Source organism: Palaemon carinicauda, chromosome 30 (assembly GCF_036898095.1).
Source record: "Palaemon carinicauda isolate YSFRI2023 chromosome 30, ASM3689809v2, whole genome shotgun sequence".
Taxonomy (NCBI): domain Eukaryota; kingdom Metazoa; phylum Arthropoda; class Malacostraca; order Decapoda; family Palaemonidae; genus Palaemon; species Palaemon carinicauda.
In genome coordinates this window covers 57,369,228-57,385,133 of record NC_090754.1, presented here as the reverse complement: position 1 = coordinate 57,385,133, position 15,906 = coordinate 57,369,228, and the positions used below count along the sequence as shown (strand labels likewise).

Sequence of the window (15,906 nt, the reverse complement as noted above, 5' to 3'; positions counted from 1 at the left end):
TTTTAATTCCTGTAGATTTTTTTTTGCATCCTGAGAGCATGACCCTTTTTCTATAACAATTATATAAAAACAATAAACAAGATCATTAGTATTAAGAAATTTACAAGCCGGTAACAGCTTTCTCCTTCTTTCTTTCCAGCTTTAGCTTCAAATTGAGTTTGTTTGTAACTTTTATCTAGTAACTGGTCTATGTTTTTAATTTACTTTTAACACATTATGAAACTTTCTCATTCCTGATCTCATGAGGTCCGTTGGAAAATATGTTTGGCTCCTTTGTTAATAAATATACAACAATATATAACTGCGAATTTTTGATAACGTAAATAAAATATCCCTCCGCCAAATTATATTGAAAAGAAACAATTATTTCTATGGAGTCAGAAGTTTTTTTACTAAAGACGTAAGATTTTCATTTGACCTGAGATTCATGATTTTGGAATTTAGACTAAACTCTGTGTTATGAAACAAAACAATAGTTTAGGTGTTGCTGCTGTTCTTAAAATATTTTACTTTTCCTGGTTTCCTTTCCCCAATGGGTTATTTTCCCTGTAGAAGCCCCAGGGTTTATAACATCCTTCTTTTCCAACTAGGTTTGTAAATTAGCAAGTAATGATAATAATAGCAATGGTATCGCATACATTATTACACACTTAATGTTCTAATATTACTCACTATGCTTGAATCATAAAATATTTTCATCCGTTTAAAATACTTCTTGGACCTTTGTGTCGATATACGAATGTCTGAATAAACCAACCATATCTTGTTTCTATTTCATTTATTCAAAATGTCATATAAATAACTGATCAATAATTTAGTGAAGCTGAGAAGATAGAAGACTTTTCCTGTTGTCCGGCTGAAGTAAAATTATTTAGATTCGTTGGATTCATAAGATGCGGAGTCTGGGAATCGAGCCTCTCCCTGGTAGCTGACTTCAGCCACGTATCCGGAGTCTCCGTCGACGTAATACTTGACGGTCTGCAGACGACCGTCGGGAAGCTGGACGTAGTACGAGCCTTGAGTGTCGTCTCCGTTGCGGGTTTCCTGGTGACCGAAGTCGTTCTCTGAGGATTCGTCCTTCACGGCGTAGTTGAAGCTGTACTGAGCTTCACTGGACTCGTAGGATTCGAAGCTCTCCTCGGAGGAGGCCTGGGTTTTCAAAAGAAAGGATATTAGTGTTTTATATACTGAGGAAATCAACTTGTAATCCAAACAATATATTCTTTGATTATAATTCAGCAACGTTTTGATATAATGAACAACAGATCCTGAAAATACTCACTCCAGGGGCGGCATAAGCAAGGGCAGCCATACCCAAAACAACAAGAAGGACCTGAAAAAAAGAAAAAAAGTTTAAATCTCTAAGACCTTATTTAGAGAAGGATTTATCTAGCTTTTTTATCCAATACCATCCTCTCGAAATTGGAACTAAATAAACATATATAAAAGAAATATCACATATCTAGGCTATGATATCAATATATCCTTAATAGAAACCAATAGGAAAAAATATCCTTACCTTGGAATTCATGTTGATGTTATGAGTGTCTGATGATCTCTGTGCCTTATCCCACCTCTGAAGCCTTTATATAGCAGACATCTTCAGGTAGGCGTGGCCCTCACCTTCTCTAACGCCTCGTTTTTGCCAGAAATTTCCTAAGGAGACCTCAGGGTACTTGGTAGATTTTGCATCGTATTAATGCGTTCTCTGTAACCTAATATATATTTCATTTAGCTTCAAACACAATTGACTTCAGGTGATTTGCGTAATGTTGTTCTCGCCTTGGCTTTACTTTTTCCATTCAGGCGTGCACGTGCTTTTTCACATGCACGTACATTAAGTATACTCACACACACTTATGTATAGTATTTATATTATACATACATATATGCATACAATTATATATATATATATATATATATATATATATATATATATATATATATATATATATATATATATTTATGTATGTATATATATATATATATATATATATATATATATATATATATATATATATATATACATATATATACATATATATATATATATATATATATATATATATATATATATATATATATATATATATATATATACATGCATATATATACAATATAGCTATTTGAACTTAGCAAAATTATATAATCTTAAAGCTGGACAATATCCTTTCTACCCGAGCAAGGACCACAGAGGGCCAGACAATGGCTGTTGATGACTAGGTAGGTATACGTATAGGCTCCCTCAAACACCCCATCCTTAGCTCACGAGGATGGTGAGGTTACTAACACTACAAGAAACTAGTGAGCTTGAGCAAGGCTCGAATCCTTGTCTAGTAGATTGCTTGACAGGGACGTTTCCAATAGGCTACTATGACCTCATGAACACCCATGAAACAGGGCACGAGTATCGCAACTTCACTCCATGGAGACACATATTTTCTTAATATAAGAAGAAAAAATCCTTATGGCTCCACATCCTCTGAGAGAGAGAGAGAGAGAGAGAGAGAGAGAGAGAGAGAGAGAGAGAGAGAGAGAGAGAGAGATGACATTGAATATCTAAGAAATTATCATCATATACTCACACAAATTTTAGACATTCTTCTAGGCAGGATTTACGCAATTTTAATTTGCACTTCCTCGTATCTCTTCCGTAGTCATTCAAAAAAAAATACTGGGGTTTTGAAATAACAGCTTTTTAATGATTTACTACATACCACGAACTCTTTTAATCATGTCATAAAAGAAGTATTAAATATAATATTGTAGAATTTTCTATACTTGATGGTTCCTACTTGCTCCATCAATTAAGATCTTTTGGTCATAATGAGATTTGGATATAAGATTTTAATAACTTTATGACAGGATGAGCAAGTAAAAGGTAAGTTTATTCACACTTTACTTTTCCATGCTCCTTAGAGGTGAGCATTTAGGCAGGAACCTTTCGTTTACTAAAGAAACCACTTAGTTCCTCTAAATGATACCCTTTCTATCTCTTATTTGGACAGTGAATGGAGATAAAATAGAGCATACATGTCAAATTGTACGGTTTAACTGTAAAACCTACGGTTTTCAAAAGAATTTTGCTTTGTACAGGCTAAGAACTGATTTCCAACGGATCTTTATAGGAAAATTCACACAGACTGCAGGAAGAACCTCAACACAGACACTCTGACTTCCCTCACCAAGTGTAAAATCAACACAGATGGATGCTTTGACTGACATAAAGCCCTCAAGCTAGCATGTTGATCAGGCTAAGAAGGCCACTTATCAGCACGATTGCACTGTAAAGAACAAAAAACGCATTTTAATCAGAAATACTAAGTAAAAAGTATACTGTTCACAGTTGTATTTCAGTGTAACACAGGCGACTGTAATTTTACCTTACTTGTTCTTATATTTCACGGGTTGGTAACCGTAATATCACTCCTTTACGTCAATATGTCCGTTTTTAAAACGGTCAAAATCCTGGAATGAATGTTGCCAGGCATATACCGCATTTTGAATGCAAATATTTAATAGTGTACATAAATTCTACTCAAAATGTTGTCACAATAAATATATGGAAAGACAAAATATCACTTTTTCTTAGAGATTCTTTATAGATTTTACATACTTGGTGTTGACATAAGTGATAATGTCAATAGAAATTGTTTTCATATTTTTCTCCTGTACATAAAAAAAATTGTTTTAATTCCCCTTTATTTATTTATTTTTTTTATCCTGAGAGCATGAGCTTTTTTTATATCAATTATAAGAAAACCATAAACAAGATCATTAGTATTAAGTAGTTCACAAGCTGGCAACAGAATTTTCTTTTAAATTTCCAGTTTTAGCTTCAAATTGAGTTTGTTTGTAACTTTTATCTAGTAACTGGTCTATATTTTTAATTTACTTTTAACACATTATGAAACTTTCTCATTCCTGAGCTGATGGGGTCCTTTGGAAAAAAGTGTTTGGCTCCAGTGTTTATAGATATACAGTGATATATAACTACAAGTTTTTGATAAAAAAAATAGAATATCCCTCTGTCATATCTATTGAAAAGAAAAAATATTTCTATGAAGTCAGAAGTTTCTCTACTAAAGAAGTAAGATTTTATTTGGCCTGGGATTCATGATTTTAAAATTTATGCTAATAGTTTAGGTGTTGTTGCTGTTCTTAAAATATTTTATTTTCCCTTATTTCCTTTCCTCACTGATTTACCTTCCCTGTTGTAGCCCCTGGGCTTATAGCATCTTGCTTTTCCAACTAGGGTTGTAGTTTAGCAAGTAATAATAATAATAATAATAATAATAATAATAATAATAATAATAATAATAATAATAATAATAATAATAATAATAATATCATCGCATATATTGTTACACACTGAATAATCTGATGTTTCTTCAGTAATTATTACGTGTTTTAATTATCATTTTTAAAATTTATGAATAAATATTCACATATGTTTCTTACTGAATTTTTGCTTTGCTTGCAACTTACATTTCTTGGTATCCTGACCTGTCTTAAATTAACTTTAAAAGAGCTAAACGAGATCATAAGTCCCTAAGATGAAATTGGCAGACAAGTGTCTTAAAGTGTTAGATGAAATAAGAGGTCTATTGTGGAACTATGAACTTTGAGTTACAAGCTTACACGACCATTAGTTTTGTATGATTTCTCTTCGGTTATGAAAATCTATTTTCAAAAATTTTTTCTCAAATTGAATGTTTTATGTAAATTTATATTTTCATTGTGCACATACTTTCATACATATATACATACATACACATATACATACACATGTATATATATACATAAATATATATATATATATATATATATATATAAATATATATATATATATATATATATATATATATGTGTGTATATACACACACACACACACACACATATATATATATATATATATATATATAAATATATATATATATATATATATATATAAATATATATATATATAAATATATATATATATATATATATATATATATATAAATATATATATATATATATATATATATATATATATATATATATACTTTATATATACATTATGTACATTGTATATAAAGATTTAAAAATTTATCATCCACTTAAAATACTTCTTGGACCTTTGCGTTAATATAAGAATGTCAGAATGAATCAACCATATCTTGTTTCTATTTCATTTATTCATAATGTCATATAAATAACTGATCAATAATTTAGAGAAGATAAGAAGACTGAAGACTTTTCCTGTTGTCCGTCTGAAGTTAAATTATTTGGATTAATTGGATTCATAAGAAGCGGAGTCTGGGAATCGAGCCTCTCCCTGGTAGCTGACTTCAGCCACGTATCCGGAGTCTCCGTCGACGTAGTACTTGACGGTCTGCAGACGACCGTCGGGAAGCTGGACGTAGTAGGATCCCTGAGTGTTGTCTCCGTCGCGGGTTTCCTGGTGTCCGAAGTCGTTCTCTGAGGATTCGTCCTTCACGGCATAGTTGAAGCTGTACTGGGCTTCACTGGACTCGTAGGATTCGAAGCTCTCCTCGGAGGAGGCCTGGGTTTTCAAAAGAAAGGATATTAGTGTTTTGCATACTTAGGTAATCAACTTGTAATACTAACAATATAGAGAGGAATTATAATTCAGCAACGTCTTAGATATAATGAACAACAGATCCTGAAAATACTCACTCCAGGGGCGGCATAAGCAAGGGCAGCCAAACCCAAAACAACAAGAAGGACCTGAAAAAAAGAAGAAAAGTTTAAATCCCAAGACCTTATTTAGAGAAGGATTTATCTAGCTTTTTTCAAATATCATCCTCAGGAAATTTGAACTAAATAAACATATACAAAAGAAATATCATATATCTAGGCTATGACACCAATATGTCCTCAATTGAAACCACTAGGAAAAAATATCTATACCTTGGAATTCATGTTGATGTTACGAGTGTCTGATGATCTCTGTGCCTTATCCCACCTCTGAAGCCTTTATATAGCAGACATCTTCAGGTAGGCGTGGCCCTCACCTTCTCTAACGCCTCGTTTTTGCCAGAAATTTCCTAAGGAGACCTCAGGGTACTTGGTAGATTCTGCGTCGCATTAATGTGTTCTTTGTAACCTAATATATATTTCATTTAAATTCTAATACTATTGAGTTCAGGTGAGTTTCTTAATGTTGTTCTCACCATGGCTTTATTTTTCTATGCAGGCATGCGCATATATTAAGTATACTCACACACACTTATGTATAGCATATATATTATATGTACATTTATGCACACAATTGAATACTACATATATATATATATATTATATATATATACTGATATATATATATATATACTGATATATATATATATATATATATATATATATATATATGTATATATACATATATATATATGTATATATACATATATATAAGTGTGTGTGCATATATACAGTATATATATATATATATATATATATATATATATATATATATATATATATATATATATATATACATATATATATATACAATATCGCTATTTGAACTTAGCAAAATTACACAACCTTCAAGCTGGACAATATTTGGGTAAAAGCCAACTATCAAAAGTTTCTACAGGTTTGAATATCACTCATGAATGGCAGAGGCAAAGGGCAGCGACAATTCCCTACCAGGTCGAGGCGCTAGAGTCTGACCACACATACTGTAAATATGATAAGCGTGTAAGCCTCCTCTCTACCCAAGCTAGCACCACAGAGGGCCAGACAATGGCTGCTGATGACTAGGCAGGTATACCTATAGGCTCCCCCAAACACCCCATCCTTAGCTCACGAGGGTGGGGAGGTTACAAACACTACAAGAAACTAGTGAGCTTGATCAAGACTCGAACCCCAGTCCAGCAGATTGCTTGACAGGGACGGTTCCAATAGGCTACCATCAGTTCCTTGAACAACCATGAAACATGGCACGAGGATTGCAACTTCGCTCCATGAAGCCACATATTTTCTTAATATAAGAAGAAAAAATCCTTATGGATCCACATCCTCTGAGGAGAGAGAGAGAGAGAGAGAGAGAGAGAGAGAGAGAGAGAGAGAGAGAGAGAGAGAGATGAGAGAGAGAGATGACATTGAATATCTAACAAATTATCGACATGTACTCACACAAATTCTAGACATTCCTCTTGGCAGGATTTACGCAATTTTCATTTGCACTTCCTCATATCTCTTCCGTAGTCATTCAGGTAAAAAAAATGAAGTTTCGAAAAGACAGCTTTTTTTATGAATTAGTGCATACCACCAATTCTTCTGATCATGTTTTAAAAGAAGTATTATATCTAATGGTGTATAATTTCCTATACCTGATGGTTTCTGCTTGCTTCATCAGATAAGATCTTATGGTCATAATGAGATATGGATATATGATTTTAATAACTTTATGAAAGGGTGATTAAGAAAAAAGGTGAATATTAGGAAACAGCCTTTGGGGGAAAATCTGGATGTGTTAAATGTACGGATCTTCTGAATGGTCTCCTTTCTATTTCTTCCTTGGAGAAAGTATGGAGATCGAATACAACATATATATAAGAAAAATGTTTTAGTAATTTCTTCTTTTTTCTAGACCAATTGACAGAAAAACAAATAAATATAATCATACATATTTGAAAAACCAAATTTTTCTTTGAGAAATAATAATTATCATCCAAATATCATATTGCAATTTCAAACTATTCTATAACTAAGAGACCAGAATGAAGAAATTTTAGCTCATTAATTTAAAGGTTGATAAATGATGAAAATAGAGGCTCAGTAGGTCGCTTTTCAAAATACTCGAGCGAGTGAACCTACTATACTCAATTTCTTTTAATGAGGTTCATTTGAAACGGCTTGCAGCTATGCCCTTTTAGCTCGGAAAAGTTTCCTACTAGCTGATTGGTTATAATCATCTTGTCCAACTAATCAGCTTGCAGGAAACTCTTCCGAGCTAAAAGGGTACCCCCTGCGAGTCAGGGCAAATGCACCTCATTGAATAAAATGGAGTAGAGTGATCTTCAACATCTAACTTGACCTCACTGTGTTTTAAAACCTTAACGGGTCAAGCTAGGTGAATTTAGCTTGGGCTTTAACAAAGTCCGATAATCAAGACACTAATGACTTAGATACAATAATATAACTACAAATATTCATATGGGCCTAAAAAGAAACGATATTAATTGCAGTTAATTTCCTCGTCAGGGAATGAATTGAGGACAAATAATCTACTAGATGAAAAATAATATGTAAATATATATATATATATATATATATATATATATATGTATATATATATATTTTATATGTATATATATACATATAAATATACATATATAAATATATATATATATATATATATATATACATATCATTTTTTTCTAGTAGATTATTTGTCCTCAATTCATTCCTGACGAGGAAATTAACTGCATTTAATATCGTTTCTTTTTAGGCCCATATGAATATTTGTTGTTATATTATTGTATTTAAGTCATTAGTGTCTTGGTTAGCGGACTTTGTTAAAGCCCAAGCTAATTCACCTGGCTTGACCCGTTAAGATTTTAAAAATGATATGTATATATATATATATATATATATATATATTTTATATGTATATATACATATATATATATGTATATATATACATATAAATTATATATATATATATATGTATATATATATATATATATATATATATATATATATATATATATATATATATTAAAATATATGTACAAATGAATGGTGAAATATATTTAATTTTGAAACCTCTATTATTAATATTTCATGTAAAACCAATGGTAATGAAATAATAATTTTTTTATGACAATAATAATAATAATAATAATAATAATAATAATAATAATAATGATAATAATAATAATAATAATGTGTGTTAGTGTGTGTTTATTAAACTAAGAGATAAGCAACATCAGTATTTCAGGCAAGTTACCTTGGTAAAATTTCCTGAGTTAGAATACCTTAACGTTATGAAAGGATTTTCTATAATCAGCTAAGCTGTAAATGTCAAGGACACTCATACTAGTTTGGTTTGCTGGGAGTGATCAGATAAATGTCTTCCACTATGAACAATCCACACTGCTGAACATGGTGATGAAAACTGGCCAAACCTCAAATATGAATAAAGACATGTCTGAGGCCATCAAAGACATGTCTGAGGCCATTGATCTCCAGTGGACTAATTATTATTTTTATCATTAATACTAGCCAAGCTACAATCCTAGTTGGGAAAGCAAGATACTATAAGCACAAGGGCTCCAACAGGAAAAAAAAGGCTAGTGAGGAAAGGAAACTAGGAAATAAATAAACAATATAAGAAGTAATGAGTATGGCTGCATTTGTTGATGTTGGTATCGTTGTTATGTTTGTGTTTATTAAAAGAACAGAGAAAGAACATCAGTATTTCTAAGCAAGATATCTTGTGATAAATTGCCTACCACAAGGCAATCAATCACTTGATATAATGTTCTTAGGCAACTTCTACGTAAGGATACTTTTGAAATCTTAAGGCCACGCCCACTTAAGATGCTTGCTATATAATGGAGATTGATGGTGAAGAAAGTACTAGAGATCAGCTGATACTCCTGACATCAACATCATGAACTCAAAGGTACAAAATCTATATTACAGTATTACTGCGGTATAATCAAATAATTAATCTTATTGTGTCTACTGTACTTTCTAAAATTTTACACTCTTTCAGAGTCAGTTCGTGCAGGAGAAAATTAAAAATGTAAAATGCATTCCGATTCAAAAACTAATTTGCTTGTTTCTACGTCTTTACTTTCTTAAATTTTACACTCTTTCAGAGTCAGTTCGTGTAGGAGAAAATTCAAAATGTAAAATATATTCAAATTCAAAACCTAGTTTTCTTGTTTTTACTTTTGTACTTTCTTGAATTTTACACTCTTTCAGAATCAGTTTTTGCAGGAGAAAATTAAAAATGTAAAATGCTTTCAGATTAAAAAACAACTAATTTTTTGTTTCTACTACTGGACTTTCTTGAATTTTACACTCCTTCAGAATCAGTTCGTGCAGGAGAATATTCAAAATGTAAAATGTATTCAAATCCAGAACATTATTTCATTATAATTTGTTTTATTTTCTTTCAAGGTTATCTTCGTCGTTCTGGGCTTGGCTGCTCTCGCCTATGCTGCCCCTGGTGTGAGTATAAATGCATTCATAAATAATATAATTTATGTACCTGATTTTGATCTGACCTTTGACCTTACTAGCATGATATGTCTATTGTAAATCATGTATTTGACCTTAATATCACCTCAGTGTAAGTAATCTTTGCTAAGCTTCCAGACCAACTCAGAGAAGAGGCTCTTTGAATCTTACAAGTTTATAATTTTCTCCAAAAATATATCGTATGAAGCTATACTTTCCAGTAAGTCATAGCCCAATAAGTAACATTTTTGCAATACTAACATATTCTTTTCTTCTACTTTTTTCAGGCCTCTTCAGAGGAAAGATCCTTCGAATCCTACGAATCCAGCGAAGCTCAGTACAGCTTCAACTACGCCGTGAAGGACGAATCCTCAGAGAACGACTTCGGTCACCAGGAAACCCGTGACGGAGACGACACTCAAGGCTCGTACTACGTCCAGCTTCCCGACGGTCGTCTGCAGACCGTCAAGTACTACGTCGACGGAGACTCAGGATACGTGGCTGAAGTCAGCTACCAGGGAGAGGCTCGATTCCCAGATTCCGCATCTTACGAATCCAACGAATCTAAGTAATTGAACAACGACTACTGAAGATTATTGCTAAATTATTAACGACCTATTTATGACTGTGTGTGAATAAAGCAATGGAAATTTATTTGGTATTTTTATTTTACATATTTATCATGAGGGAAATATGTTTTACATACAAGTGTAGTCTATATGTACATATATCAAAAATGTGTTTGTCTAAATATATATATATATATATATATATACATATATACATATATACACACACACACACACATATATATATATATATATATATACATATATATATATATATATGTGTGTGTGTGTGTGTGTGTGTGTGCAAGTGAACGCAAACTTCTACAAAAATCCATCATACATTTATTTGTTTACAAACGACTTCAACAAGGCCAACAACGTCGAAGTTCAATCGATGTCAACCTCAGACTCAAATAAAGTATATAATAGGTCATTAAATATTCATAGCACATTAAGTGCAATGAAACACTGGTCGTCAGAGGTCGTCGAAGAGTCGTTAATCTTAATTATTGTCTGTCTATGGACAGGAGCTGGTCGCTTATAAGGTAGTCGCTGAGAGAGAAAAAAAATGACCACAAGATTTCGTTTGAAGTCTTATCGCCAAGATATACGTCAAGTACTCCTCTCTCTCTCTCTCCTCTCTCTCTCTCTCTCTCTCTCTCGACGTAATTGTTGAAACGGGAAGGTTAAACTCTCTCTCTCTCTCTCTCTCTCTCTCTCTCTCTCTCGATGTAATTGTTGAAACGGGAAGGTTAAACTCTCTCTCTCTCTCTCTCTCTCTCTCTCTCTCTCTCTCTCGATATAAGTGTTGAACACGGAGAGATAATCTCTCTCTCTCTCTCTCTCTCTCTCTCTCTCTCTCTCTCGATATAAGTGTTGACACGGAGAGATAATCTCTCTCTCTCTCTCTCTCTCTCTCTCTCTCTCTCTCTCTCGATATAAGTGTTGACACGGAGAGATAATCTCTCTCTCTCTCTCTCTCTCTCTCTCTCTCTCTCTCTCTCTCTCGATGTAATTGTTGAAACGGGAAGGTTAAACTCTCTCTCTCTCTCTCTCTCTCTCTCTCTCTCTCTCTCCTCTCTCTCTCTCTCTCTCTCTCTCTCTCTCTCTCGATGTAATTGTTGAAACGGGAAGGTTAAACTCTCTCTCTCTCTCTCTCTCTCTCTCTCTCTCTCTCTCTCTCTCCAAGAGCAAATAAAGTCTTCTGGGGTGGACTAAATAGTCTTTGAGATATCCAAAATACTTGTAACTCCTTGTAACTAACTCTCTCTCTCTCTCTCTCTCTCTCTCTCTCTCTCTCTCTCTCTCTCTCTCTCTCTCATCATAACCTTAACTACCTACCTCTTAAAATCCACGTAACCTTACCTGAATACTGAGTTAATATAAAGGGAGATAACCTTGTTACAGTGGTTTTTATTTTAGGATTTTTTTCTTTTTTTTATCAGAGTGAGATGGAAATGACTCAAGATTTTTGTTTCCTGAGATTTTTTAAATTTTGAAATATATTCAGATTTCTTTTCGCAAGTAGACTAAAGATTAAAACTCTTATTTGCTGGAAGTTTTATATACAATATTAGTGGCTGGGTATGATTTATGTATAAGAGATATTTTGATTTACAAAAGATATTCTTCATTTGTTATTTTTAAATTTTATTTATATCCCATTTCAATGGCAAGTTAATGATTCACCATAGATTCTGTAGGATTTTTTTTTTTTCATATCATGGAAGCTTACAAAGCCTTTTATTCACATGTTTTAAAGTTTAATTAATATACCCTTTTGGCTGGTGATCCAGAGGGCTTTGTTCTCAAATCTACTAAATCTATCGGAGATTGTTTCATTGTCATACCATGACTTGTGCCCATATAGTAACACAAGAAAAATAACATATATAAAAATGTACTGAAATTTCCTATGTTACCCTGACTTTGAGGACACCCTGTACAATTAAACTTTAATTATAAAGATAAAGAGAGTCTACTCAACTATATTAGAGATTGTTTCATTGTCATACCATGATTCATTTCCATATAGTAACACAAGAAAAATAACAGAAGTGAATAAAATAGTGAAATTTCATATGTAGCACTTTGTGGACACATTGTACAATTAAACCTTAATTATAAACATAAAGAGAGTCTACTCCAATATATTAGAGATTGTTTCATTGTCATACCATGACTCATGTCCATACAGTAACACAGGATGAATAATATAAATGACAAAATAATGAAATTTCCTATGTACCTAGATTTCTTGGACACCCTGTACAATTAAAGCCTTAATTACTCATGTCCATATAGTAGCACAGGAAAAATAACATAATTTAAAAAATACTGAAATTTCTTATGTACCTAGATTTCTTGGACACCCTGTACAATTAAACCCTTAATTACTCATGTCCATACAGTAACACAGGAAAAATAACATGAATAAGAAAATACTGAAATTTCTTATGTACCCAGATTTCTTGGACACCCTGTACAATTAAACCCTTAATTACTCATGTCCATACAGTAACACAGGATAAATAATATAAATAAAAAAATACTGAAATTTCTTATGTACCCCCGATTTCTTGAACACCCTGTACAATTAAACCCTAAATTATAAACATAAATGGATCTTCCACAAACACCTTTAGACCTTAAGCAAAGTTCACATCTCCACAACATCGACACCAGCTCCTTCTCTTAACCTTCTCTCAGTTAACATCTTTCGAAATCTCTTAATCAACAAGAACCTTGATCTGAAAAAGTCCTGAGAGGCTCGTGCGAATTACCAGAAGGAAAAAGGATACGCCTATTAGGTCAGAATCTGAGGTCACTCCTTAGCGAAGGTCAGACAAGGTTATAGAGAATATTTTTGAGGTGTGGTGCTGGTTTCTGTACAGATGATTTTTATTGTCCATTGTGTGATTAATGTGTCGATCTAGTTTTAAGTTGAATTTATAGTTAATTGATGGTTCTTGCTCCGAAAAATTATATTCGTTATATGGAATATATATATATATATATATATGTGTGTGTGTGTATATATATATATATATATATACACATATATATATACATATGTGTAAAGATATATACTGTACATAAACACATATATTCGTTGTATAAACTGGACTTTATTGTGTGTGTGTATAATATATATATATATATATATATATGTGTATATATATATTATACATATATATATGTATTTATAAATATATATATATATATATATATATATGCATATGTGTGTAAGCGTGTATGTATGTTCAAAGACCAATAGATGAAGCCTCAGCTTCTCGTCTTTTCTAAATCATTTCTAGAAACGATATTTGAATAAGAAATCAAAAGAAGAATTTCCTCTAAGGCAAACCTACCTGAATCCCCAGTCATAAGGTGGAAAACAAAAAGTAACAGTTTATCTCAGTACTTGCGTCAGTCGAAAACAGATGACTGAAATACGGTTGAATCAGTGGAATTTCAGACTTTCAAAATTTTTTCATATGCTTTGTTTTGAATATTTCTTTTCGTAGTTTGTTTAAGATGGATATATTTTAACGCTTTTAGTTATCTTATTATATTTTAAGTATCTTTTTTATTATATCTTATATATAGTTTATTCGTTATTTCTTCATTTCTTTTTTGCACTTCGCTACTTTTCTATTGAAGACACTTGGATTATAGCAATCTGCTTTTCCAACTAGGGTTATAACTTGGCAAGTGATGGCATTGCTAATAATGATAATAATAACAATAAGAATAATACTAACTAAATGTACCATAAATTGTCTCGCAAAATTATACAATTCTAAATAGGATTTAGAAACATGACCTTAGCCCTCATTACTTAGGAAACATCAGAAGGGGAAAAGTTAGCTTTGAAAAGGTGAGGACCACACCTATCTCAAGAGAGCTAATATAAATATAGCCTCAGTTCAGGACAAAAGGTAGAGTTCAGTAAACAGTTGAGCAGTCAATATGTACCCCAAGGTAAGATTTAACTAATGATATATTTAGGAATGTAGAGAAGTTTGTGATATTTAATTCCTATAGTTTGTGCATGGAGAAATGAGTGTATTTTCAATCACAGGTGTGTGTGTATATATATATATATATATATATATACATATATGTATATATATATATATATATATATGTATATATATATATATATATATATATATACATTTACATACATAAATATATATATATAATATATATATATATATATATATAGGATCAATTTTTACACATTTAGACATGTTTTTCATATTCAAATAAGCCACATATACTCTTATTAATACCTGGATTCTTAAAATCTGGACTTTTTCTATACCTCGGGATCAGAGACCCAAGGGGGAATCAACTCAAAGACAATAGCATCTAGCCAGCCGGGGAATCGAACCCGGGTCCGACCAGAAGCTATTCACTTTGAGTTGATTCCCCTTTGGGTCTCTGATCCCGAGGTATAGAGTGAATCCAGATATTAAGAGGAGTTTAATGTATGGTTTATTTGAATATGAAAAATATGTCTAAATGTGCAAAATGTATGTGTGTGTGTGTTTGTGTGTTTCGTAAAAATATATCTAAATATTCCTATAGTTTTATACCTAAATTTTTTACAGGTACTTTTGGTAGCCCTGGCATTCGCCGCCCTTGCATCCACCTATGCTGCCCCTGGAGTAAGTATCCTTTAAATCTAGAATCCTTTTTAGGAAAAGCAAATCTATAAAACATCCTTATTAGATAAAACGTAGCTCTCACAAGTGTTACTATTTAATTTTCATATCTACCTTTCTCCCAGGCTTCCTCCGAGGAGAGATCCTTCGAATCCTACGAATCCAGCGAAGCTCAGTACAGCTTCAACTACGCCGTGAAGGACGAATCCTCAGAGAACGACTTCGGTCACCAGGAAACCCGCGATGGAGACAACACTCAGGGATCCTACTATGTCCAGCTTCCCGACGGTCGTCTGCAGACCGTCAAGTACTACGTCGACGGAGACTCCGGATACGTGGCTGAAGTCAGCTACCAGGGAGAGGCTCGATTCCCAGACTCCGCTTCTTATGAATCCAATGAATCGAAGTAACGTGTATACGTCCACGACTTATTTGCTAACTCCTTGTAACTTAATAATGGA

At 32.5% G+C, this 15,906-nt stretch overlaps 4 protein-coding genes across 4 annotated transcripts; 2 read left to right on the top strand and 2 right to left on the bottom strand.

Annotated features, from left to right (window-relative positions):
* Positions 1–772: 772 nt before the first annotated feature.
* Positions 773–1,548, bottom strand: LOC137623175 (cuticle protein 21-like). Its single transcript, XM_068353873.1, has 3 exons — positions 1,520–1,548; positions 1,283–1,333; positions 773–1,149 (listed from the first exon to the last, which is right to left on the bottom strand). The coding sequence occupies exons 1-3, from the start codon at positions 1,529–1,531 to the stop codon at positions 868–870; spliced, it is 345 nt and encodes a 114-aa protein (XP_068209974.1). The 5' UTR covers positions 1,532–1,548; the 3' UTR covers positions 773–867.
* A 3,657-nt stretch (positions 1,549–5,205) lies between these two features.
* On the bottom strand, positions 5,206–5,953 carry LOC137623176 (cuticle protein 21-like). The gene is made up of 3 exons (XM_068353874.1): positions 5,917–5,953; positions 5,683–5,733; positions 5,206–5,548 (listed from the first exon to the last, which is right to left on the bottom strand). The coding sequence occupies exons 1-3, from the start codon at positions 5,926–5,928 to the stop codon at positions 5,276–5,278; spliced, it is 336 nt and encodes a 111-aa protein (XP_068209975.1). The 5' UTR covers positions 5,929–5,953; the 3' UTR covers positions 5,206–5,275.
* Positions 5,954–9,588: 3,635 nt separating this feature from the next.
* Positions 9,589–10,842, top strand: LOC137623802 (pro-resilin-like). The gene is made up of 3 exons (XM_068354617.1): positions 9,589–9,640; positions 10,144–10,194; positions 10,491–10,842. The coding sequence occupies exons 1-3, from the start codon at positions 9,629–9,631 to the stop codon at positions 10,773–10,775; spliced, it is 348 nt and encodes a 115-aa protein (XP_068210718.1). The 5' UTR covers positions 9,589–9,628; the 3' UTR covers positions 10,776–10,842.
* Positions 10,843–14,684: 3,842 nt separating this feature from the next.
* LOC137623801 (pro-resilin-like) lies at positions 14,685–15,906 on the top strand. Its single transcript, XM_068354616.1, has 3 exons — positions 14,685–14,756; positions 15,392–15,448; positions 15,571–15,906. Exons 1-3 carry the CDS (start codon positions 14,745–14,747, stop codon positions 15,853–15,855), a joined length of 354 nt encoding a protein of 117 aa, XP_068210717.1. The 5' UTR covers positions 14,685–14,744; the 3' UTR covers positions 15,856–15,906.